This window comes from Syngnathus typhle, linkage group LG3, assembly GCF_033458585.1.
Source record: "Syngnathus typhle isolate RoL2023-S1 ecotype Sweden linkage group LG3, RoL_Styp_1.0, whole genome shotgun sequence".
Classification (NCBI taxonomy): Eukaryota; Metazoa; Chordata; class Actinopteri; order Syngnathiformes; family Syngnathidae; genus Syngnathus; species Syngnathus typhle.
Genome location: NC_083740.1, coordinates 5,432,905 through 5,460,003, shown reverse-complemented (window position 1 = coordinate 5,460,003; position 27,099 = coordinate 5,432,905). Strand labels below are relative to the sequence as shown.

Below are 27,099 nucleotides of genomic sequence, written 5' to 3'. Positions count from 1 at the left end.
TTTAATAAAACGTTTTATTTGTGTGTGTCACAAGTCTGGTTACCAGACAAAACTTACAAAAATTCTCATTCACTTCCTACCACACATGTATACACTTTTGTGCAATTCTGTTGACAAGAGAGTTCTGGCATCATGTCTCCAGTAAAGCAAAACAACACCTGGGCAAATGTACATGATCCGATAACATAAATGATCTGAACTGGACCATGATGAGGTGGAGAAGAGTTTCACTTATATACAACAGTATTAACCATGAAAAATACATCAAGCACTGAACTACACCATCTGCTGCTGCAACTTTCCAAGTCAGTCAAAAGTCGGCTGAGGACAATTTACAGATACTCTATGTCAACAATGAACAATATTGGAGCTGCTATGACATAACATTGCCTAAAATAAGTAACAAACAGTCAAATGCAAATTATTTTTGTAGGTGTTCAGTTTGAGCTAGGATTGATGACATTCGTGCACTGGGGCTCGCAGAAGGGGCCAAAGCGCCCATAGATGTCTTTGGCTCGAACCGCAAAATGGTATGTGGACCCAGACTGGAACTGGGTCAGGGTGCAGGCCATGGGTAATGGAAGGGCTTTCACCTCCCCGATCTTCTTCCAGTGCTGCTGACCTGAATTGCTGTTGGAGTTGTCCTGGTGGTAGGCATAGAGGTGGTAGCTTTCGACAGTCGCACATGACTGATCCGTTTCAGCCACGCACCAGGACAGCACTATGCCGCTCTCACTTGGCACCAGCTTGAGCTGTGGTTGCTGGGGAAGCGAGGTCCGCTGAGCTTCTGCCGGGAGGCTTGGGGGCACAGGTGCCAGGGGCAGCGCGGGTAGTGTCATGACGGTGCTCCGGGCTGGTGTCGTCGATGAAGGGGTACGGGATTTCATGGAAGAATCCTACGAGACGGAAAGAAAAGTCGTTTGGAAGAAGTCATGGCGTGAAGGACACTTTTTGATCGATCCAACTCAAATTGGGAAAAAAAAATTGTGATGCTTGTCACTGAACATTTTAAAAACCAATAGGTCAAAATGTACATAGGTTTTACCGTATTTCCTGCCCTATAAGGCGCACTGGATTATAAAGCGCACTGGATTATAAGGCGCACCTTCATTGATAGTGACCCAGAGGGCCAAAAAGAAGTCCGCAGGGCCTAGAGCATACTCTATTCGAGCTTCAGAGCTTTGGAATGTCCTACCGATAGATATCAGAACTGCTACCTCAGTAGAAACTAACCTGTGCTGGCCGATTCGACTGGAGTTTAAGTTGGGGCCCTTGACACTGAAACTGGCTGTCTGGATTTCTTGATTGATTGATTGATTGATTGATTGAATATTTATTGATCCCCAGGGGTGGGGAAATTCATGTCGAGCAATCGAGACGACCACCCTCGAAGACACTGCCTTGACAATTGAGTGCTCCTTCCTGCAGTTCTTCAATTTGAATATGGCCATCTACTTTTGCTTTGGATTGTTTTACATTATCCTGGAAGGGGGATCCTCCCATCTGTGGGAGTTAAGATCAGGGGATGTTGGTAATAATTGTCATTTTTGCACATGTGAAGGCCTTTGAGACTCGTCTGTGATTTAGGGCTCTATAAATGAACTTGACTGGCCTGTTTTAGAATTGAAGCTACTGCAGTCAAACGTTTGACTGGGCTTGCGTTATGCATCCACTAGATGGAACTGTGCGAAAGGGGAATGTCAACAAAACAGTCAAATAGGTCATTCCGTCAAACTTTATTAATACCACACAATAATTGGAATGCAAGTTGACGTTTAAATCAAACGTATTGTGAATGCGCTAAGTCAAAAGTGGAGGAGAACTTTTCCCTTATTATTGCAATCCCGTTATTGCATTTAGAATATAGTAACTCTCGAAATTGTTCAACTTAGGTATAAAAGTAAGTTCTTTGTGCAGTTGTAAACACGTCAAAGAAACAGTCTGATACGGTTGTGCATAACTCTACATTGTACCGTTACATAAGATGTAGTGCTCTTTTTTTCAGTTCATACCCTGTCCACTTATCCTTCAAATTCTTCTTCTTCCATGTCCCAATTTAACAATTCGGTGAGTGTGGCAACCAATGTGTCCAGCTCCTTTTCGTCATTATCCAAGTCATCGTCGCTGCTATTTCCTGGCACTTCACTGATTATTCCTGCCTTGGTGAAAGCTCGGACCACAGTCGAGATTGATATATCAGCCCAGGCATCCACGATCCACTGGCAGATAGTGGCACAAGTCACCTGGGGCTGTCTCCCTGTCTTGGCGGACGTGTGTTCGCCTTCTGCCATCCACTGCTTCCACGCAGCTTGCATTCTCGCTTTGAATGCACCGTTGACACCAATAGATAGCGGCTGGAGTTCTTTACTTGATCCATCCGGACTGACGGCAAGATCCGAATTAGTTTTCTTCACTTGTTTTTTGATAGCATCGGTAAGATGAGCACAAGTGGAGTTGTAAATCAATAAGGACGGAGAAATGTGGAAGAAGCCACCCGGTCTCTTGACATAAATTTCTCGAAGCCACGCACACATCGTGTCCTCATCCACGCATCCGTTCGAGTTCGCTTCGATGACGATGCCGGCTGGAAAGTCTTTTTTTGGCAAGGTCTTCTTCTTAAAAATAACCATTGGTGGAAGTTTGTTCCCATTGGCCTGGCAGGCGAGAACTACAGTGAAGGATGTTTTCTCCACAGCGTCGTTCAGAGGAATATCAAAGCTGAGTGCTACCTCGTCCATATTGGTGATGTGTTCTGGCTGGATTTTTTTTTCAGTGATAATTGTTTGGCAGTATGCGTGAAACGTGGACACCTTTTCTTGGCAATCTTTTGGCACTTGCTGCGAGATGGCACTTTGTTTGCGGTTTAAGAGATTACGTCTTTTCATGAACCGAAAACACCATGACGGACCGCCATGAAATTCATCGATGTTCATTTCCTGTGCTAGCGTTGTTGCCTTCATCCGAATACTGACTGTAGAGACCTTTCTATTTGCAGATCTCTGTTCAACAACCCATTGTTCCAGTTTGTCCTCCAGCTGAGGCCATCTTGCTTTGTTCCCACGGAAACTCTTTTGTGTCTTCTTTACTCGGGACAGATTATCTTCTTGCTTCTTCCAATTGCGTACCATTGATTCATTTACCTTGAATTCTCTCGCAGCTGCTCTGTTCCCGTGTTTGGCTGCGTAGCTGAGAGTCTTGAGTTTGAACTCGGCGTCGTATGCGTGTCTCTTGGGAGGTGCCAGTTCAGGGTCTTTGTACACGCAAGTGGTGTTGGACTAGGAGTAAGCACAGTATGGGGTTTTACCACTATTACTTCGGTGACACCCCTGACCACCGTAGCCATAATGCTGCAAGCGATGCGACCTTGTAATCTACCAGTCGTACTCAAACATTTTTTTGGTAGAGCGCTGTGTAAAACCAATATGGACCAATTCCCCAATTGATCCATATAGAAGGAGCTCTGTCATTTTTTAAGTCAAATTTAAGTGTGCATTATAATGGGTTAACAAAAAAAAAGGTACAAATTACAAAACACGAAAATAGAATGTAGTTCTCAACTCTCACCAGTTGGGGGCGGTTTTGCACGAATGAATTACTGCTGGATGCACTCTGGCTGCTTTGTGGGGATGACCTGGCCGCTGCACCTGAGGAGAAAGAACAGTGACAATTGAGATTAAAAAAAGAAAAGAAAGAAATCACGTACACGCTGATAGATTTGCATGCAGTTAGGTGCACAAAGCACCAGGTGGTGCTATAGCAAATTAAGCAATGGGGAATTTTCGAGTTCTCGAAGAAAGCAATTTCCGGATAAACCAAACAAATGGTCGAACGTAACAAATTGTAACAATTTGGGCCCAGTGGGCCATCGGTTTACAATCTACACGCCAAGTTTCTAGGTTACCAACGTGGCACACAAAGTTCACGCCGAGTTACCGCCCTCCTGACTTGATTGTTTGATACTTATAGCTTACAAGTATTTTGATGCAAATATTTACTCTAATCAGGATTTCTTTAGTAAATTGAGTATCAAAATATCAGGTACAAGGAATCCTGAATTAATTTGGTAAGGAGTATAAAACAGAGCGCTTACTGTTTAGAATGTTGATTGGATTTGGACGCTGGGTCAGCGAGGGACTTTGAATCGTAGCCACCTTCACTCCTGTCACTGAGAAGCAGAAAACACATCTTTAGATGCAAAGTTCCTGCATGGAAAATGACTGAATGAAGTATTCTTTGCATTTCCTTTCACTCTTACCCTGCACATCATCATCATCCTCAGTGAGATCAATGACAGCACCTTTGGCGCGGGCTACTGGAACAACTGCTTTGGATGGAGTGGTTCCCGCGGCTTGGTTCTCTACAGATCGAAAACACACAAAAAAAAAAAAATTGAAGGAAAAGTGTTACAAACTAAAAAAGGGGTAATACAGTGACTTATCGGAGCATTGAATTCATTGCAAGTGGACTGTTATAGTTGTCTTGGAAGACATTTTGCCTTGAAACCGGGCAGGCTCCATCAGTACTATTACAATACAGTACAATTATCTAATTTGCAGCAACAAGTACAATTTTTGAACTCATTTATACATTGATTTATTTCTATTTTTGTGAAATATTTTAAATTGTTTTTTGTCACTACATTTATCTTTAATTAAACATTGAGCAAATACTGTCGGGCAAAGTTTTGTAAAACACTCAATTGTTAACTAGCTTTCATTCATATAATTGTTGGAGGAGATTAAAAACATGTTAATATATGCATGGATGTATTCTTAAAATTAAACCGCGGATTAATCTGTAATTTAATTTTATCTCAAATATTGGTATGGGGCCCTAGGAAAATAGAAATTAAATTGTGTTAATCTACATGTGAGCATCTGTGGTTTGCGACACAAAGCAAATAAAAAAGAAAAGAGATATAAATAATACAAAGAAAGAACGAAAAGTATTGCACCTGTTTTGGAAGTCAAAGATGTCCCTTGCGGAGGTCCTGGAGCTGCGGAACCTGTTGCTGCCGGAACCGATGTTGAGGACGAAGATGCCGTAGACATGGCTCCGGCGACAGACACAGTGGAAATCAGGCTCCTGGCTGGGGTCACAGAAACTCCGGCGTTGGGGGTAGTTATGGACCCAGCGCCGCCCTGGTACACGGCTCGGGTAAGTGAGAGCTGGCCGGAGGACATCTGGCTAGGGGGAGCCTGGAGCGCTGGCACCGTGATTGGGGTTGGAATAGAACCCGCAGCAGTGGTGGTGACAGGAGCCGGCTGGAGGATGTACGCTGTAGTCGAAGCAGTGGTTTTGTTCTTATTGAGCGCGCTCGCCGTAGGCAGCGAGGACACGGGGAAGTTGACCAGTGTTCCCGTCTGGCCGTTTGCCATGGAGACAGGCAGCTGTATGATGAGCGGCTGGCCGCTCATCATGCTACTCCCGGGTGCCGTCTTCAGCAATAAGGCGCCTGTAGGACTCTGAGTGGTGATGCCGGTTGCCAAGGTAGAGACGGCATTGGAGGATGAAGTGATCAGCTTTATGATGGGGGCCTGGGAAACCATGGCCGTAGTGGAGGAGACTGAGGTTGGAACAAGCGAGCTGGATTTTGCTGCGAAAGACAAGAAGACCATCAGAACCATAACAGCCACTGCCAGTAAAACATCTTCTGGCAAACACAACTTGTCACATTGGTTCCTTGCTGAACTGGATTTTTATTTCAATTTTTGTAGGGATGAGTTGTATGCTAAAAGATGAAAACAAAGCCTCTTTCATGAGCAGTTAAGTCATTTGATAAAAACGCTGTTTGTTTTACTTTGTAACACATTAAGGAATGTGATATTGAACTTCCGGAGCAATGCAATGGAAAAGTCAAATTGGAAAATGGTGGAAAACATATTTCATTGGTCACAGTGAATTCCCATCAATAACGTGATATATAAGAAATGGCCTTAATAAGAAACATGGTTTAGATGTTTACCAGTAGCTAGGAACCACCAAAGGGTTGTCAAAAAGTGCAACTCACCAGCAGTATGGGGTAAAGTAACAGCTGTTGTTGGGATCTGCTTCAACTCCATGGGTGTCCGGACTGGCCTGTTTGGAAAGATTTGATGCTTAGAGTTGATAGGTAGGCCTAAAGGAGACCAAGCTGCCCACATCAGGAACAACTGAGCACACTATGGTTCATTTGATTGCTCTTTATTAAGCCATCTTTGCATAACTTGATTCTACAGTTTCATTTTTAAAACTAAAGCAAATACCATTTATTGTTCTCACTATCAGTCGGTGTGTCATTTTTGTCTTTTAAAATGTGCTGGCATTTCCACAGACAGTATACCGTATTTTCCGGACTATAAGGCGCACCTACAAACCTAAAAGTTTCTCAAAAGTTGACAGTGGGCCTTATAGTCCGGTGCGCCTTATATATGGACCGAATTCTTACATTTAAACTGGCCCGAAGCATTGTGTCATAAAATCAATCATAAGTGGCCTGCTGAAGACTATGAATCATAAATCAAAAACACTATGGATCATTATTTTGTGATCATAAAGTAATTTGTTGCGACGTGAAGTTGAAATAAAAAATATAAAATGGAGAATTATTTGATTTGGATTAAAAATCTGACATGATGCATTGATGGTGCGCCTTATAGTCCGGTGCGCCTTATCTAAGGACAAAGTTTTAAAATGGGCCATTCATTGAAGGTGCGCCTTATAGTCCGGTGCGCCTTACAGTCCGGAAAATACGGTATATAAAATCACCAAGGATTCAGAATCCTTGAAAAATGAAAAGATGTTTTTACGTACAATATTAAGATTCTGGTGCAGGGCTATTCAATTGGCCAAATTTTCAAATCAAGAAATGTAGTGTGTAGAGTGTTGCATTCACATAATCAAACACTGTAGGAATTTTTAAAATCTTGCAAACCGAGATATCCTCTGCATCTCTTGGATGCAATTCAATTCGGGCAGGCGGGACCACAAGCTAGGCCACCCGAGGGTTGGATCTGGCCACTAATTGAATAACACTGTTTTAGTGCGAATTGTCCCAGTATGCTTCTGTTCCTTTCAACTCTTGTTAAAATAAAAAGCCATTTCTTTCGTCAACTTTTCGAAAGAATTCCGGTCTCCTCTTGACTTGCAGTATTTCATTGATAAGATCACGAATCTCTCTCCAGCAGCCGTTGGGCAGGCCTGGGAATCTATGCTCAATATATGTCCTCATAGTTCTCCGTAAGTTCCTGGGCAGTGCCTGCTTTCCCATTAAGCCCACGTAGTCGACCTTGTTCACCCAGTTGCAGTAAATTTCGTACGGGACTAAGTATCGAAAAATGTAAGAGGCGTAACGGTCAGGCCGGTGACCGTCCGTGTTTCTTTTGGAGTTGTGGTACAAAACTTTCTCCACGTGGGCAGGCAGTGGACGGAGTTTAATGTCCGCTTTGCATTTCCCTTCATTGTATTCGGCCAGATCTTTTGCCATGGTAGTTTTGCGTGGCATTTCTTTTTCCTTTGCCTGCCCCTTGTCTTCTTTTCCCTTCTCCTTCTTGCCAGGAGTCTTCCCGTCACTGAGAGCCACTTGCTGTCTGGGAGTCTCGGGCTGCGGTTCTACCGCCTGCCGACGGAGCACGCTGTTGGAAGGAGAGGTGCAGTTTTAACTACACTCTGCACGGCCCAATGTGATATTGTAGAACGTCACAAGACTCAGGACCCGGCCCGATGTGATATTGTAGAACGTCACAAGACTCAGGACCGGGACCCAAGCATGTGTGTAATAAAGACCTGGACATGTGTCTGAAGAAAGCAAAGTTATACGATTAACAGATCCTGATACGTGGGACATGGAATGGTATGGATTTGGAGGATGAGAAGATTATTTCGTCCGTCTGTCCTTTTTTGTGTAATTCAGTAATTTACAGATAGCAACCCGGGACAATGTCAAGTACGGCTCAGTCCGGTATTGTCACGTTCATACAACGGTCAATTATTTTTTTCCCATACGAGCAAGCACTGCACTTTGCTGTCCTATTTTACATGCGAGTAAATAAAACTAGTATTTATTTTGTCATTTGATGCAAAGTTGATGGGAAAGCGTCTTTCAAATTGCTAAACTGACAACCTAAATAAAAAACTCAAAATGTCAATCAGGGATGAGAATTCATTCTTTGTATGGACACTTTACCGTTGAACTTGAGTGTTTATAACCGGTGTTTTGGTGGTAGTAGCAGCAGCAGAGGCAACGGCGGCGGCGGCAGCAGCGATAGCCGAAGAAGCAACAAGTGCCTGCGGAAATTCAGACAGGCATTCACTATGAATACTTCCACATTTCATCACTCGCTAATCAGATGCAAGCAAACATTCTAGAAAGTATCAAAGACGTCGCTCACCTCGTGTTTTCTTTTGTTTTCTGATGCTTGATTGGCTTCCCCAAATTTCTTGGACAGTCGAGCTATCTTGGCCTGAGTAGGAATAGAAAATTCAAATTGGCATAAAAATTCAAGTATTTGTGCAGTGATTGTCTGATAAAGCGCCATGATGTTTTTTTTCGTTATCCCCGTTTTCTTGAACTTACTTGGAGAGAGTGGATGGCCATTTGGTGCTTTGTGGCACATTCAATTTTGTCAACTCTGCCTTTCAAGTCCTGGAAACCTTCCTCAAGAATTGCCATCTCAAGTGCCTTCAACCGTTCACCCACTAACTGTTGCACAATCTAAAAGAGTACATAACAAAGATTATTTACCGTAATTTTCGGACTATAAGTCGCGTTTTTTTTTCATAGTTTGGGTGGGGGGGCGACTTATACTCAGGAGCGACTTATATACATATATATGTTGTTTTTTCACTTTTTTGGGTATTTTATGGCTGGTGCGACTTATACTCCGGTGCGATTTATAGTCCGAAAATTACGGTAGTTGAGAAAAGTAGCTTACATTTGAAGGTATGTACATCGTGATGCTATAAAACGTATGGCATTACCACAATTGTCAAAACAACTACAATTATAAACATTTACCTTCTCAAGCTTGTGATGACTGCCAGCTTTAGCTGTGATCTTGAGTTCCAGCTGAGCCTCCAACTCGCCTTGATCCATCTTTGGTCTCTTCCCGTCCCGTTTCATCGTCTGGCCCTCTTTGTCAAAGCCCTCCGACAAAGTGCGCTTGATTCCAGAAGAACAATTCTTCTCTGACGCTGTTTGAGAAAGAAAGACATGATGGAGATAGAGTTGCCATTTTAATTCATCACATCATGTTTTCCTACACAAGATCTATTCAAGGCAACTTCAGTTGAAACTGTACCAACACAGATAACCATACCCGTTTTTAAGGAACCGTCTAACTAACCGACAAAATGACCTGGATTAAGGTCAAATCCAGGAATGACAGCAGAGGCAACCCAGTTAAACAATGTTCCGATTCATTTTGAGGTGTTGCATAAAAAATATTCAAATACAAATTCATTTTTGTAAGAACAATTCCATGAGATTTCTCATCATATAATTTGTTCATTCCAATTCTGCACCTGGAGGTTGTCAATATTGGCGTTGTTACTAAAGCTACCCGGTTGAGGACATTTGATACGATATAATGACAAAAAAAAATGCAGCATCATAGCATTTTCGGCATCGGATGTAATCTTTGCATCCCACATAACCCACAATCAGCATATCAAACATGACATACATATTCACAAGGGACTTGATCATGCAATGTAAACAGAGAAACGAGTATCTGCAAATAAAGAAATGAGATGAAGCCAATCGTACCAGTGTAATTTGATGGGACAAAAATAGATCCTTGCCATTGTGGTTGGCAGGTTTGGTCTTATCCTTTTCAAGAAAGCACTGGGCCTGCCCCCAGCTGAAATTTGACTAGGCAAAACAAACCCTTGACTGCTCACTAGCCAATCACAAGTTTAATCCTCATGCTGTATGGTGACGATGGTGACGTAATACCATTTCATAATACAACAAAAACAGCACGCATCTCAGGGGCTAGCTTCCATTATGCTTGTCACTTCCACTGCATTGTACGTGAGCGCCGCCAAAGTTTTTTCAAAAGCACGCTCTGCCCCGCGCTCACACGCATCAACTTAACTACCACGAGAGAGAACCAAGTGGATTTCCATAACTACGGTAGTTCATAATGGGCTAGCCGCTAAAGGAAATTCCACCTCATTGTTCCATTTCAGACAAAATGCAAATATTCCCAGTAAGTCCTGGTGCCACAATTGACAGGGCTATTATCGTCAGAAGAAAGAAATTCAAATCTTAACGATATGAAATGATTGCCAGTGGCTCTTACCAGTACCCGACGGCGGAGTGGAGGATGGGCGCGGCGGCTTCGAAGACTGCTCACTGTCCGTTTTGACTTTTTTGGCCTCCACTTTAACAACGGTAACCTCCATCTTGTCTTGCTTTAGCACGTTTTTCTTTTGCTGATCTTTGCTCGTCTCTCGCTTTATGTCCTTGTCCTGTTTTATATCCACGGATGGAGAGGCCGGAGGAATGGAGGAATTGGTACTTGGAGACTTGATTTGGGCTGCGCCATCAGCCACGGTAGCGTTCGTTTCCATTGGGACAGTGCCATCAGACTTCGAAGGCAAAGAAGCGGATCCTTTAGCAGAGTCCTTAATGGATTCATTAGCAGTTTTCTCTGCTGGGGTTTGGCCCTCCTAAAAAAGAGACATGAAGTTATTCCTAGGTGAACATCAATCACTTCAACGGTGACCCAGGTCATTACCTCTGGCTTTTCCAATACCTTGGTGGAGTCCTGCGGCTCTTTGGATTCTGCTGCTGCTGCTTCAGAGGTCTCCTGCAATGAGGGTGAATTTTTCTCCTCCTTTTTCTGTTCAAAGTCTATTGTTTGGAATGGTGACGAAGGCCCTGAAAAAGGCTCGTCCTTTTCTTTTGGACTTTGGGAAGGTACTGGTGAGGGGGACAGATTGAGCGAAAGAAATGGTGCAGGAGAACTCAGAGAGGTCATAGAGGCGGGGGATGTAGCGATGGGGGAGTTTGAGTCCTGGTGGCTGTTTTGCTCCATGTCCTTTTGTCCATCCTCTTTGTGCGAGCCGTTCATTAGAGGGGGTGGAGGAGAAGGTTCGGACGAACTCGAGGCTGCAGTGAATAGAGTGCCGTGAAGGGTTTCCAGTTGCTGCCGATCACTGATCTTCATGGTTTTCCTGGCGCGGAATATCTTCTTCTTCTCTTCCGTCACAACAACTTCCATTGCTGCCTGTGGAGTGACAAGGAGATATTAGAGGCCAAAATGAATCTTACAGGGTTTATGAAGACCATGTGGTCAATGCGAGGAGAGTGGCATAATCAGAGTTTGTGGTTATCATTACATTCTGCACAGGAACATAATGGTTGTGGCTTCTAAAAAACAACACTAGAGGGCCCTCTAGAGCCCTATGGATGCCAGCCTGTATTTTTCCAGAAAGTTCTTTCGAGATATGCACGACACCCCAAATCTTTTTTTTTTCTCTTTCCCTTCAACAATTCTTTCAAAGATTCTAAAATAATCAACACATATACAACTATGTATGTTCAAGGGGGACACAGCTGCACCGCAGTAAGGGAGAGCTCAGTGAGCCAGAAACTCTCTCATCAAATCATTCTTAATCAAAATCATAAATTCGGCTAAATTTTCAAAGTTTGTTAACCTTTGGCCCGCCATCGGACAAACCCATATGACATTGAAGCTTACAACAAGCAGCAGCAACCTAACCTTCCTCCCATCCCCCATTTTTGCTATTGGTTCAATCCTCAGCCAATGAGAGTGTATGGATTGAGGCCGCTCTCCCGCAGCAGTACAGAGGTTATGCAAAACATGCAAGAGTTTCCGTATTTAAGAAAGCTGTGCGCATTTTTTATATTTTGGGCACCTGAATCTATCAAAGCATCTTTATTTTGCACACAAGGGCTCCATCTGATATTTTATAGTAATTTATCTCTTTATATCGGAACTATATACACTGAAAAAGCAGTTAGAAAACTATATACATTTGATTTTAAGGCTATATAAATTCAGAAGACATGGGTTAGGGTTAGGGTAATGGCAAAACGTCACAACATACTGACAAAACCCATTAAAACGGATTTCCAAGCACACGGTAATTTACCCGAGTCTATTTATGTAGGTTATGCAGCAGCCCTGACCCGCAAGACTCAAGCTGAAAAGTCCTTGTTTGTATTTAGATGTGGGAAAAGTGAAATTCTCACCCAACATCATTCATTGATGACTTTGTCAGATGAGACTTGTGCAGATACGCAACGCACTATGTTCATTCATGACACAAACACTTTCTTAAAACTAAAAATCATCAAGGTGAACCCCAGCAATGTATTAAATATAGCATGAACAAGTAAGGGGCGGAGTGAACTACAAACATGATTACCGCAACATTCCAACATCGGCGCACGCTGGGCTGAGCTCAACATCACCCTCCCCCACCCAGCGGCTTCATTTTCTGCGCCACGACTCAATGCAGTAACTCAAAATGGCCGTTTGCTCTGCTGTTAGCTGCCAGGCACAGATCTCACTAGCTAGCTGAAAGAGGTCCCCTGTCGAAGACAGCAGGTTGCAGTGACTACGTTCAGTAAAAAATGGTGGGAACTTTAGAAAACAAACTTGCTCACATCAATTGAGCAGAAACCATAAGTATATTTTATTCCAAGTAAAATAGTAGCTACCGTTTTTTTCCATGTATAATGCGCAAAATTTAACTAATTTATTGTCCTAAAATCTGGGGTGCGCATTATACATGGGTACAAAAAATATATATTATTTTTTTATTTTATTTTTTTTAAATCCGTATATGATACGGAGGCCGCCATTACAGATGCGCTTTCTTCTCTGCTGTTCACTTCAAACACGCTCCATACGAACACAATGCTCTCGTATCAGACGCTTGCTCGATCACCTGCTCGTTTGCTGTCACAATGTACCCTACACAAATCCGAAACATTTCTTCGCTATCGAGTTTGCTAGCGCATGCGCAGTGAAACTGACCGGCAGAATAACATCCGGTTGTTCCCAAAGATGATATTTTTTCTGAAATAATTTTACGTTTACAGATTTAAGTAGGAGTCAAAATTTGGGTGCGTATTATACATGGGTACAGGCTTTTTTCCAGCATCAACATGCCATTTTTAGGGTACGTATTATACATGGGGGCGCATTATACATGGAAAAAAACGGTAATACGTAAGAACGATTGGCATCTCCATCTGACACCTAATCAAAATTGCTTACTGTGTAAGTTCACCGAAATGCTGAATTTTGGTTATAAGCCTAAACTTTTTTATTTTTCAAATAACATAAAGGTAACATTTTCCTACCCCAAGAATCTCCCTTTTGACAATCCCAGAGCACTTGGCACTTTTGAGGCGGGGTGGGTGAACTTGGGGGGGCTCCGTTGTCTCTTCTTCCCCATGGCAACCAATTGTTCTTCTGTGGGCACAGGTTGGACTGTAGGGACTGCGTCTGACTTGAGCGGTTTCTTAGTTTTGAAGCCAAGATGCTCCATCATTGACCCCTGATAACATTCCGGAGTGAAATGAGCTCCACAAATGACCGGTTGAGAGTCTGGCGACGGGGTCTTAAAATCGTCTCGTTTTGTTTGGACAAAACGAACCCATTGTCGTCGTATAGATTCCGTTGTTGGGAAACGATGTAAACTGTGGGTTCTGTGCGAATTGCTACAAAATTGGACAACACAAACCTTCACCATCTTGGAACAGACGTTTATCCCGGGAAGTCCTATCATCTACGTCATGGTACCATATCATCCAGAATGGCGCGGTTCATGACAGGGGCAGGAAAGATCGAGAAATACACACCAATGGACTGAGTTTGGCTCACGAATGCAATGTTATTTCAAATTCTATAATATTATTTGGGTACGGGTGAATATAATCGAACATTCTGAGTGGTTTTTAAAACATGTTAAAAGTGCCTTTCCATACTCTTTAAAAAGCAAAGAATTGTCAACCATTAGAGGGCTGTTTGTTGAGCCTTACGTACGTGTATGGGGGAAGGGAAAGGCCAAGCAGGCCAGCAGCAGAACATAAAGGGAAGGAAGAGGAGGAGCTCTTTTCAGACTAGTCCATGTTGGTTTTAGAGGTAGGGGTGAATCATGTGATAGGGTGCGTATGCGCACCACGTTGCTTTGTATGCAAATACATTTATTTGTATTAACCGCGGTGCAAAAGATCAAATAGTCTACTCGCATCTATAAAGTGACTGCTACTGAGCAGACAGAGCTGCATACTTATCTGTTGTCTCTATAATTTTATTGTGCAGTGTGTGCGGTGCTTGTGGTTCTCAAGAACAACTTGAACCCACTGCATGAATGGACACACAGCGCTACGTGCAAGAATGTGTAATGTGTAGCTGGGGACATTTCTACAAATATTTAATATGCTATACTGAAGTCATACTATTTGGGTTTAAATACATTTATTTGGTTAGCATAGCAAAAACATGACGTAGAACCTAAACTAAAAGGGAAATTAAGATTAAAAAAAGACAACGGACTAAAATTAAAGGTAATATGTCTGTAAAATTTAAAGTTGGACATTGGTGTTAAATGTGCTTTAAAAACTAAATAAAATGATTCTTTTGGGATACATGTGATTGAGGGCTTTGATAACTGGGGGAAGGGAGAGGCTTTGTCATGCACAGACCTGCAGGAAAACAGGCGGAAGGAGGAGGAGCTCTTCAGGACTAGTCCATCTTGTTCTAAATCTGGGTGCATCCTGTGTTAGGGTGTGTGCCCTGATTTAAATTTATGAACCTTCATGTAAAATATTGATTCCTGAATCTAAGATAAAAATCTGATTCCTGAATCTAAGAAATAGAAAAGATATACCTATTTTTATATACCAGTAAATCTTCTTTGGGAATAATTATGTACAGCATAATGCTTGTCAACATCTAGTGTAGCTAGCTAGCAGACAGACAGAATATGCGTGAATCGCACAAGTAGTTGCCAAGCAACACCCCTCCCCCAACTCTAGCACGGACTAGTACACTGTATGGAAAACTACAGCCGATATGGACTAAACCATTTGGAATGAGGGCGGGGGGGGGGGGGGGGGAGATAAAATGCTTTTGTTGAAGGAAACAAATCAAGGACAAAGACTATCAGATTACACATCCAGTTTATACATGGGTCAAGTTTTGTATACCCCCCAAAAAACTGATTAACTGCTCTCTCATATTTTGTGGGAGCTCCAACACTTGTGTTTTAGTGGTTTCTATTGGTTCTAGAGAAAACTAGTTGCAGATATTAACAGCGGAGTCTGTGACCCAACAGAAGATAAAATGGGAGGAGCCTACGTCAGATCATACCATTCATTTCAAAACTATTTTCAAAGCCATTAGATCTGCATTCTACACGATGAAGAAAAAATACTGAAAAACTACAATCCTAAACAAATTGCATACAGAGACACAGCACAGACTGCTCCAGCGCGCAGTCAATCCATGTGCAGCAGCAACCCTGCTCCCCCGCCATACCCAGTTGCGCCCCCCTTAACAAGCCCCCTTCCACTTTCCTTTTGTCATTTGGACTGAACCACTGAAATGGCAGTGGTGAAATTGTATTTGGTTCAAAAAGGCAAGAGATAAATGTTCACACCATTTAACAATCCTATTACCATTAAAGATAGACAAATTGTACCTTATGGTTTTGAATTTTTTTGTTTACGACACAAGTATGAAAAGAAGCCGAACAAGCACTTAATGGAAAAACAAAACAGACAAAGGTTGGCATATGAAATGAAATGGATAAAAAAAACTGGAGGGTAGCATGGTAGCCTTGCAGCGCATGAACGCGGCGCACAGTCGGAAACTACAGTCTCTCTCTATCTGCCCTCTCTCTACCAGAGCAGACAGAGCAGTTGTTGGGCTGAACCATTCAAATACAGGGGTAGTCCTCAAAAAACAAGAAGGTGGTAAATAGATTTTTTATCTGAAACATACAAAATAATTACTTATATTTTAAACCTTACTTTGTTGTTCACAAAAGAGGTTTAATTGGTGATTTGTTTTTTATCTAAGCTAATAGGGATACTTTGGGGTATATGAAGTGCAAGGTAAAGACAAGTGAAATATACTTTCATTCGCAACCCCTGCCAGTCCTCCTTCAAAATCCTGTTCTAAGAACTAAATAAGCCGTGTGTCGGTTTTTTGCCCATCCCCCACCCTGTGATAGTGCAGACTGCAGAAACACAAAATGGCCACCAGTTCTCCTGTGAGCAGCATGCCCTGCTGAGACATGAGTGAATCCTTGAACAGACTCCGCCTACCGCCCAGGACGGATAAACAACAAGGAAAATCGATCAACTGAAAATTGTATTCTCATGTACCGAACTGCACTGAAAACAAAATGAGCTCTTTTAAACATTAAATGACTCTGTATTCCCCTTGTTCATGTTGTTGCTAAAAGACCATGTGGTGTGTTCTATTTCATTTGAATTAATCAGTGAAAAACTAAAACTATCATGTTCTGATCTTTCTTTGGAATACTCTATATATACTATAATTATAATAACTATAATTCTACGTCTTGTAAAATCAAAGACAAATCAGTGAGAGCTCCGAGTCTGCATTCCAATAATACTGCGCACGGTGCATATGGTTCCCCTCCCCCTACCCTCACTGTGCTCATCTGGATTCAGTGAAACTCAAAATGGCCACCAGGTCTTCTGGTGCGTTGATCCTGATACCTCGAGCATGTCTTGTGTTACACCACTTCATTTGTTTGCATAGCTTTTGCAATTATTTCTAGACAATATCCAAATAGAAAAAGATGATGCCTCAGAAGCAAATCTCGCACAATGTTGACAGTAGCATTAGAAAAGATTACCATGCGCTCTTTCTCCACTTGGGTGGGCATGGTTTTGAAATGTTATCCACTAAATATAAAACTAGAGTAGTCTACCCGGCATCAGCTGATAAATTCTTAATTGGTAGAACTGTCACGTATGTCTACGATTTGTCCCTCTCTCTCATTCTTGATCACATGACAACACGAAAGCTGTAGACACACAACTATAAATGTGAATTCGGATGCTTATTCCGAATCCAGTTGCTGAATCGCACAACCAAAGATTAAGACACGGTAGTTAAGTGTACCCGAGTGCACAAAAAAACTGAAGTATCAATTGAAAGCAAAATAATAAAAGAATAAAAATTCAGCACAAATAACGTGAAAATTTGCAATCCAAAAGCACCGCCTCCTCCTAGCCTGCCAAACGAGAGTACGCATAATTTGGTCTTCTTTTCTCACCAGCTAGCACAGGCTGAGTAGAAGGAAAAAAAGGGAAGAAAAGGTGGGGGAGGGGAAAAGCGCCAGTTTTCACACAGCGCATGTTGAGTATTCTTTAGCGATATGCGACTGTATCAGATTATATAAGTGCAATTAAAAAAAAATAAGAAAAAAAAGGGGCAGGGTGAGACACAACAAAACCAATATTGTGCCAAATGAGTAACCTCCGAGAGGTTTAAAAACAAAACAAAACAAAACAAAGTTCTCGTGAATACGTGTTGCGGTGTTGTTGCTGAAAGTTTCATAATGTAATGAGCAGCTTTAAAATGGCTATGTTTAATATTTTTACAGTTGGGCTATAGCTAGCATCAAACAGTCGGGTCTGAAAGTAAGAGGCAGACAGAGCGCCAACACCCATCCCCCACACCAGCAGTCTGCCTGCTCCAGTTGGAGGTTTTTACAGCCCGACACGGACTAAACCATTGCAGCAGAAATGGGGTTTCAACACAGCCGGAAAGCAAGGACACATTCAGTTTAAGCTTAGTTTAGTTCACATTATTGTTTCTTTTTCCCTGAGTTAGCCAACGAGAGCGTGTTCTTAAGATAGCTGCTAGCGCTCACGTCTGTTATGATATAAATGTGGCCCAGCTCTTCATTTTTTGGGCAAATAATTACAATCCACCGATGCCGAGTTTTTTTTTGTTCATGAGGAGAGCGCATAGTCCAGAGAGTCACAACAAAATACAAACATTCCACGATCTTTAGGCCTGAGACCAGATCAACCGCCGGTACTCTGAGCAGCATGACACTTCCCCTCCCCCACGCCCCGCTTTCCCTTTAATCGATTGCAGTCAACACGACGTTTCAAAATGGCTCCTACTGCTCTATGTAGTTACTGCAGAAAAGCTCCTGCACCTAGCTCTGCAGATTTAGTCATGTTTCATTGAGAACCATTCTTGTTCTTTTTTTTTTTTTAAATTTATGTTTGTAAGATTAAATCTGAAATGTTATTTAGCAGATATACTTTATTTACAGATCTTCTAAAAGTAACATTTCAATTTAGTTCCTAATTAAAAAGCAGGCTAAATAATTCCGACACTTGAAAACGGGATGCATACATTCGATTACATTAAGCTTGGTGTAGAAAGCAAAAAGAATATTTGAAATACACTTAAGTACTAGAACACCTACAGTGCCTTTAAAATGTCAAATCTCAAATGATCTCCCCCCCAAAAACCAAACGCCTTCATGACGATATTTTGGCCCACCCTTCTTTGCACTACTACTTTAAGTCAGCAACACTGGAGGGTTTTGGGGCATTAACGATTTCTCAAAAGATAAACAATGATCACGTTTGCCGTAGCTTGTTGCCTTCCATTTTAGGCATTAGTTCAATACAATGTGTTAAATAACACTCAACTTTAAGTAAGCATGGCTTGTTAGAAATGAATCGTAAGAACTGAAAATGTTTCCAAATCAAAAATTAAGTGCCTTTGAAAAGTAGTCCGCCTGATGTCGAGACCCCAACCAGACACTTACGACTAGCTGAAGACATCCAAGTGGCCGCGCTTCCCAACCGATTGCCAAGGGTGAAAGGTCAAGGTGGGTAGCTGTTAGGCACTATCTGCTAACGACTATGACTAATAATCAAGTCAGTGTGTCCACCATGAGATGGCTACGGAAGCGGATCCGAACAATGTGTAGCTTAAAGTCGGTGTTTGTTTATCTCCAGGAAATTTGGACATCTTTGGTTATATGGGCCAGGCATGGATCAGGCGGTAGGGTGGGTCGTCTAATAACCGAAGGATCGGCCGTTTGAATTCCAATCCGTCTTAGTCATGTCTCATCGTTTTCTTGCGCAAGACACTTTGCCCTTCTTGCCGCCGGCGTTCGACAGTGGTCGGAGGGGCTGTGGGTGCACATTGGCAGCCACGCTTCGATATATTTTTATTATTTTGTTCTTCTTTAAGGACAATCCATAGCATTTCACTCAGATTCAAGTCCAGCTTTTCACTAAGTCACTCCAAAACCTTTTCAGAAGTTGACTTGTCAAGTGTGTTTTGGATCATTGTCTTGATGCAGAAAGTGCGCTTCCACTTCAGCTCATGAACTAATGGCTGAATATTCTACTTCAGGATTTTTAGGTAAAGAGCCGAATTCATGATTCTATCAATCACAGTAAGTTGTCCAGGAGTAGGCAGCCCTAGGCCATCATTGATACAATGTTTTTCTGAAGTGGTGTGTTACTTTTAGGACGGATGTAACAAGACACACTTTAATGAGTTCAGGTTTCGTCTAGTCAGTCGAAATTATTCTTCCAAAAGTCATTTGAGTATTAAGACAAGCCTTTAGGTTCGTATTTGTCAGCAGTAATGCCTTGCCTGCCTTGTTTTCCTCATTGAGTCATGCCCAACACGGACCTAAACTGAGGCAAAGGAATCCCCACAGTTCTTTCGATAGACTAGAGTTCCTCAAATTACCAGAGACAAGTTTAAAGATTATTCTGCTTCTGATTAGATGTCCGAAGTTCCTGTGTGACTTCCTGGCTGAGTCGTTACTGTGGTTATGTGGTACTTAGAGTAGGCCGGCCAATCCTGGGAAGGTTCACCACTGTTCCAAGTTTTTGCCATTTCTGGCTTTCACCCTGGTTGGCTTGAGTCCTTAGGTTTTACGAATAGCTATGTACTAGGGGTGTAACGATACATCGATACACATCGATTAATCGATATAATGCTCTACGATTTATTGGCATCGATGCTAAATGTAAACATCGATTTATATCGCCGTGTTTGACCTCGGACATTAGACGCAACTTTATTTTGAAATCCAGTTCATTGTTGCTTGCTTCCCCTTTCCGGGAGCAGGGAGCAGTGCGCGGCGTTGCTGCACGTGAAAGGGGAGTCGACAACTAGTACGCGGCTCCTGGGCTGGTGCTATGGCTAGTGTCCAAAAAGACGAGGAAATTTGCTCCCCTTTAGGCTTCAAGTCATTCGTTTGGAAGCACTTTGGATTCCAAAGAAAAGATGGCTCAACGGACAAGAAAAACACTTGCAGTTTGTAAATCCTGCCATGCGGTGATCAAATATTCAGGGAGCACAAATCTCGCCGCACATTTAAAGAAAAAACACGACATCAAAGTTCAGTGTTAAAGTAAGCAATTTGTATACTACAATACTCTTGTAATTTCCTAAATAAAGAGTTTGCAGTACCTTGTTGATTTTGCGTATGAATTGTTGTAAATCAGGATATTGTTCTATATTTTTTATTTAAAAAAAATAATAATCGATCGTAGAGCACTATATCGCGATATATCGTGAATGAATCGCAGCAGGCTTTAAGATATCGGCAAATATCGTATCGTAGTTCTTTATATCGATATTATATCGTATCGTGACAAAACCCGCGATTTACACCCCTACTATGTACCCATTTCAAGACTTAAGGAAGTCAATTTCTCATCGGTTCTTGAATTTCTTTGGATGGTGGCATTTTGTTGTCGCTTCTTGAGATCTTTGGGCTGACTTTGATTTGCCAGACCGATTCTAATTAAAAGATATTTTGACTGAACAGGTCTGGAGGTAATCAGGATTGTTGTGGTGAGTGAAAATGATCTCGGCTTTCCGAAAAATGTGAGCAGCAACAATTGATTCATGATTTAACAAGGGGGGCTTGTAACTTTTTCCACACAGGTCCAGGTAGCTTTCAATATTTTTTCTTTCCTTAATGGTAAGAAAATCACAATTTAAAGACTCTATTTTACATGGACTTGGATTATCTTTGTCCGATATTTACGCAGTCTACCCTGGAAAGCCAATCAACAGGCAATGGGATTGGGACTCAAAAGAGCCACGAAATGAAAATATCAAATTTTATTTTACTGTGTGCTTCCTTGGTCAATGTGCCTGTCTTTTCAAAACATCTAGTCCATGGTGATAGCTGCCGTCTCCAAGGAGCATGGAGAACAGTTTGATACCTACAAAGTTAGTTCCGTGAAATTGATTTAAATGGCGATTTTGTTTTTGGCAAAACCACCAAAGCAAGATCATGGACAGAAATGCAGCTTTGATACACTGGCACTGAAAGAACATAGCTGCCAGGTGTCCTCCAAGTCATGGAGACCTTTTTGGCATTCCAACTGAAATGACTTTGAAAATATCTGGTCTACTGTGATCTATTCCAAGACGACTTTTACACATACCGCTACATTATTTTGAACAGCAGTTTCAATGCAAACATATATCAAGGTTGGAGTTCAGTCGGCCATTTGTAGGGCACTGTAGTTGGGATTGTTTTCACTAGTGCTGTGCACGACTGAGTTGCGATTCGTTTTGCATTGGTTTTCCATTATTAATTTAATTAATTTTACACAGTTGAATGAGATAAGGAGACTACCGTATCATTTTCCATCTGTATGGAATGCACTACAATATATAGATGTGACCTAATCCCGTCAAAACGTGTGACGTGGTATCCAGTCCTGTTTTTGTTGATTTGAAAAACACATTTTCGATATCCTGAAAACTCCTACCTTGTTTGTATTCACCGTGGATACTGCTAGCCCAAAATGGCTGCCACAACCCATAATGCAATGCAGTTCTCTACACATAAGAGTATTTATTACTACACTACACAATGATTAAGCCCAATTGTAATAACATGTTATGCAATATCCTACAGTTTGATTTCAGAACATGTGAGCAAGAAAATACACACTTACGATGCACTTTGTTTTCATTCGACTTATTTCCACGACCTTAAAACCAAGGTATGTGCCGAACCATGATTAATGAATGCCAGTACAGAGTGTAAGGTACGGGATGTACTCATACCAGCCTACTTCTATGCTCTTCCCCTGACAGACATTCTTCACTCATTCAGACGTGTGGTAACGTGAAATTGCTGAAGTGGCCATGATCTGCAGCCACTGGAGCTACTTTTGTCCCATCTGTCCCATTTTATACAGGCCAAATACAGTGCCTTGCGAAAGTATTCGGCCCCCTTGAACCTTTCAACATTTTGCGACATTTCAGGCTTCAAACGTAAACTCTCCCACCTCAGCTGTAGTTATCTGCAGTTCATCCAGAGTGATCATGGGCCTCTTGGCTGCATCTCTGATCAGTCTTCTCCTTGTTTGAGATGAAAGTTTGGAGGGACGGCCGGGTCTTGGTAGATTTGCAGTGGTCTGATACTCCTTCCATTTCAATATAATTGCTTTCACAGTGCTCCTTGAGATGTTTAAAGCTTGGGAAATCTTTGCGTATCCAAATCCGGCTTTAAACTTCTCCACAACAGTATCTCGGACCTGCCTGGTGTGTTCCTTTGTCTTCATGGTTCTCTCTGCGCTTTAAACAAAGCCCTGAGACTATCAAAGAGCAGGTGCATTTATACGGAGCATTCTATTTATCATCATCAGTCATTTAGGACATTATTGGAACATTCAAAGATCCTCACTGAACTTCTGGAGTGAGTTTGCTGCACTTAAAGTAAAGGGGCCAAATAATATTGCACGCCCCACTTTTCAGTTTTTTATTTGTTAAAAAAGTTTAAATTATCCAATAAATTTCGTTCCACTTCACGATTGTGTCCCACTTGTTGTCGATTCTTGACAAAAAATTTAACTTTGATATCTTTGTTTGAAGCCTGAAATGTGGCGAAATGTTGAAAGGTTCAAGGGGGCCGAATACTTTCGCAAGGCACTGTACATTCTTCCCAGATGGAATAACACGGAACTAACATGTCAAGACAAGGTCACAAGTATTTGAGCGTATAAGATTAAATTGATTAATGATCTCTGATTTTGGCACATTTCACATCTATTTCTTATTCTTGTGAAGCCATCGAGTCTCAAACTAATTAGACGTTACATTTTATCCACCTATCCTAATCATGCAATTAGGTGCCCCCTTTAAAAATGGGCTGAGAAATGATAAAAACTGCATTTTTATCCACATAGGTGGGTTTTGAAAATTTGCTCTTGTGAAATACTTTACACTTAGCGTTCAGAACAAATGTATTGGTTATTATGACTGAAGGGTAAGACGGACATACTCTGATTAGTGCCAAATTAAATCGGTCTTCAAAAGTATGCCTGACGTGCTCTGTCGTCTAAACACGGAAAAAAACACCACTGGTTACTTATCTATTACTATATCTACTTCAAGTCTACGGGATATATTTTTAAAGGGATATTCTGGACTGCTTGTCTGCCCAGCTGCTGAAATTAAGCCACACCCACATCCAAGACCAGTGTGGCGCATGGAAAACTACTGGCCTGTACCATTTCAAACCAAAAAAGGGGGGGCTTTAATGTCAAATATTCACAAGGAATGCAGTAGATTGGCACTCACCTGTAATCGGATTCTCTTGCCAGAGGCCACAGGAACATGATTAACCTAAATCTAATGGAATCTAAAAGTATTCAAATGTCTTACTTTTTTATACATATACGTATAAATCAAGTTGTGATACATACAGTGTCAAAGTGAGTTCATTTTATTTATTTCCCCTTTGTTACACTCACAAGATTGCCAACTTCTAAACAAACCTGTTCCCCCCAAACTCTCATCTCTGCAGTCTGCTGGGCGAGGTGCTCGCTAGCGCTAACACATTCAGTCCAATCGAATGCTTTAAGTATCGATACGGGAGACAACCCGAAGACATGGATTCAAAATTGATCTGTTCAATTCATCACATACCTTGGGCGTCCTGGTAGAAGGTAAGATGACAGACCAAATAGCGGTGCAGAGCAATTAAAAACATCCAAACAACTAGTCAGACGACAGACAGTAACGTGATGTAATCCCCTGTTCTTCTTTGAACCAGTAGGGAACACAAAACAGCACCCCGTCTTCCGTCTATTTCGGTTAGGCTTCAAGGATGCCTGATAGCATTTCTCAGCATTGACTTTAAAAGTAATTTCTTGCTTATACAAGCGATAAAATAGCAGTTAGTATGGTAACAATGTATAACGCCAGTACAAAAAGATCGAAGGTCGACTGGGATTACTGGCGTCGTATAGAAGATCACAAACACAATAGGTAAAATGTTGAGGTCAGTTGAAAACGGTTTTAAACCCCCGTCTGTATCCTATTTCGAATGCAAATGATCAAACTGCTAACATGCTAACAGTTAGCATGGTAACATATATGGTGCTCCAATTGAATGGCCACCGATGATCTCTGTGGAAAGTACTTGATCGGCTTATGGCTTCCATTGAGGATGACAAAATATGACCAGCAATTATACTTTGCATCCTGCAGCTAAACATAAACAGCCTATGTGCAGTGTAGCGCCCCCTCCTCTTTTCTTCAGTACTGCACATTACCAAAACAGTAACTGAACCATATTATGTCAATTTAAAATAATGTTTTTGAATAAAATTGGGATGTTAATTTGGATAGACTGTTTTTCTATCAAATCTGATATATTTACCGAAAAACAGAACTGACAGATTAATTCATCGATAAAATAATCGTTAGTGAGCAGCTCTTAAAACTGGAAAATGTACAGCTAGTCCATGTGTTATTTGGTTAAGACATGTGAAAAGTTAAACATTTTCTGTCAAATATATTTGGAATGTAAAATAAATTGTGACACGCTTTCGAAAAGCAAGCGCTAACCGAGCAGGTCTGGTTAAAAGTGTAAAATAAAAGCCTCTGCAATTCAAAGAAATCTTTACAAAAGGTATAACAGGTAAAATATGTCCACACAAAGAGTAACCGCAAAAGAAAGTATTTATATGTTGTGACAAATTGCAAAAATAGTATTTGGTGCATGCTAGCTATAGCCGCAGTACCATCACTCACCAACAGTGGCGTCGTCAGGCGATGTTGCCGCGATTTTTTCACGTGTCCCGAACTGCAAAAGAAACAAGTCCGCTCCTCTTCCACGCCTCGATGTGGTGCCAACACTACTTTTTTTAAAAGTCCGCTAGCACAGGGAAGATGTGAGCTGGAAATCTGGAGCCAAAAAACTGTGCCACAACGGCAGAGGCAGCGCTGTGGTGCTTGGTCCGCCTTTGCGCTCCCGAACCGACTCCAGTCCTACCTCAGTCGTCCGTCCGACCGCCTGCAATCGCTCCTCCTCTTTTCCGACGCGCACAAAAAACGACTGTGGCGCGGAGGCGGGACGAGTGAAGTGCTCGAGGAGAACCACTTAGAAAAAGGAGGAGGAGTAGGAGGGGGAGATGGTGGACTCTACCAATCCTCGAGTCTTAGTTAGTGCGTGTCTCTAACGGAGATCATCCACAACAACAGCACAAGCCTCAAGGTAGTTATAAAAGTCCACACTAGACAGAAGCTGAACTAAAAGAAAAAAAATTGGGGACCAGACTGAGACAGAACGCGATCATGGCGGATTGGTGGGGGCTGCGATTGGTTGACCTGAGGGGAGGAGTTAAATGTTGGTGGGGGGGAGGAGTTAGTTGGAAAACCAATTCCAAGCACACAGTTCTTAAATTTGGGGATTAGATTTCACACTAGCTTGTCATTTTGGAGTATTGGCCACAATACAACAATACGTAACTGTGGTATGCGCATCAGAAAGACGTTATCTAAATAAATAAATCTACAGATGCAGATTATTAAATTAATGTCTGCAAATCACTCCAGACGTCTCTTGCTAGTATAAACCAATATTGATTGGCTATATTGATTGCATATACATCAGCCTGCACGACTGATTCTCAAAGGCATGGGCAGAATTACATGGCAGCACATAAAAACTGAAATATGAAACAAAAATCTCAACACGCAGAAACACTACTCGACCCAGTGCAGCCAAGATGGACGCTATGCACCAATCAATGATCCCACAACACTTTAATATCATTTTAATGTGATGTTAACCCCCCCCCAATAGCTAAGAGACAATTTAGTTTCGGCAACACTGGAAACCACTGGAACCTGCCACTGTTAGCTTTCACGCCTGCTAGCTACTGACGGTACACCAGTACTGCTGTAAATGGTACCATAGACAAATAAGTAAAATTACAAGATTCCTGATACGGTATTGTATATGCTCAGCAGGTCGGGCTAAAGAACGGGTTGGGGCTCGTGGGCCATTCTTTTGCCCCTAAAATGTTTGGTCGAAGATAGAGTTAAACTGCAATACCCTATTCCCGTGGATGTTTGAAATGATGCAGATCTGATAAGTGAACACATGAAGCAAGCCACAAGTTGTTAGAATGTAATCAAACAACTACTCAAGCGCAAAAACCTCACTTGTTTCCACTTGGTTAATTTTGTTGCTTATTCATCACAGGAGTTAAGGTGACTTTTAATTCTAATTAAATAGTGTTATATCCACAAGCAACAACAAGAATCAACCCCCTTCTTCGCATTAAACGTGTCACAATCCCAACAATAGAGTCACATGTCAACTTCCTCATTCTGCTTACCTCATGCACCAGTCAGCCATTTTGTTGATGTGTTGGAAACGTGCAATTCCCCTGGCCGCCACAAGGGGGGAAGTCGTGCTAATATAGCAAAGCAGCAAGACGCTTCCTGTAATAAACTGCTTAATTAAACCCTTTTGTGTTAAAAACCTGGTTCTGCTCCAAAAGCCATATGGCAAGGAGCAAGAATTGAGAGCTGAAGTGTAAATGTTATTTCCGTTCCTCACAGAATTGCACAACAAACCTGACCTGTCGGTTAATAGTTAGCAGGTGATAAGTGAGCCTATACTCACACAACATGCACACAGGAAGGCCTGAGCCAGATTCAAATCCGACACCTCTGAAGTGTAAGGCGGGCATGCTAACCAGTACACCGTCCGTGAAACGGGTTTGTAAATCCATAATGGACATAACATTGATATCGGCGTTTTGTCAGACTTCAGATGTTA

At 41.9% G+C, this 27,099-nt stretch overlaps 1 protein-coding gene across 6 annotated transcripts; it reads right to left on the bottom strand.

The window, feature by feature from the left end:
- Positions 1–26,765, bottom strand: atf7ip (activating transcription factor 7 interacting protein). Of its 6 annotated transcripts, XM_061273348.1 has the most exons (14): positions 25,062–25,335; positions 10,722–11,213; positions 10,284–10,653; positions 8,996–9,171; positions 8,555–8,692; positions 8,370–8,441; positions 8,165–8,265; positions 6,011–6,078; positions 4,955–5,596; positions 4,256–4,357; positions 4,091–4,165; positions 3,565–3,644; positions 3,141–3,275; positions 1–896 (listed from the first exon to the last, which is right to left on the bottom strand). In XM_061273348.1, exons 2-14 carry the CDS (start codon positions 11,205–11,207, stop codon positions 438–440), a joined length of 2,904 nt encoding a protein of 967 aa, XP_061129332.1. In that variant the 5' UTR covers positions 11,208–11,213; positions 25,062–25,335; the 3' UTR covers positions 1–437. The 6 variants fall into 6 exon arrangements, with proteins under 6 accessions (XP_061129332.1, XP_061129333.1, XP_061129329.1 ...); XM_061273349.1 differs by lacking the exon at positions 3,141–3,275 and having other exon boundaries at positions 25,062–25,334; XM_061273345.1 differs by lacking the exons at positions 1–896; positions 25,062–25,335 and adding an exon at positions 26,654–26,765 and having other exon boundaries at positions 1,718–3,275.
- Positions 26,766–27,099: the final 334 nt, after the last annotated feature.

Bases quoted from the DNA above. Each gene is read 5' to 3' on its own strand.
- atf7ip (XM_061273345.1), bottom strand. From the start codon at position 11,207: ATGGAAGTTGTTGTGACGGAAGAGAAGAAGAAGATATTCCGCGCCAGG. The intron at 9,172-10,283 runs GTAAGAGCCACT...TTTCTCAAACAG, and splicing joins CACTCCGCCGTCGGGTACTG to CGTCAGAGAAGAATTGTTCT. The intron at 8,442-8,554 runs GTAAGTTCAAGA...ATTCCTACTCAG, and splicing joins TGGCCATCCACTCTCTCCAA to GCCAAGATAGCTCGACTGTC.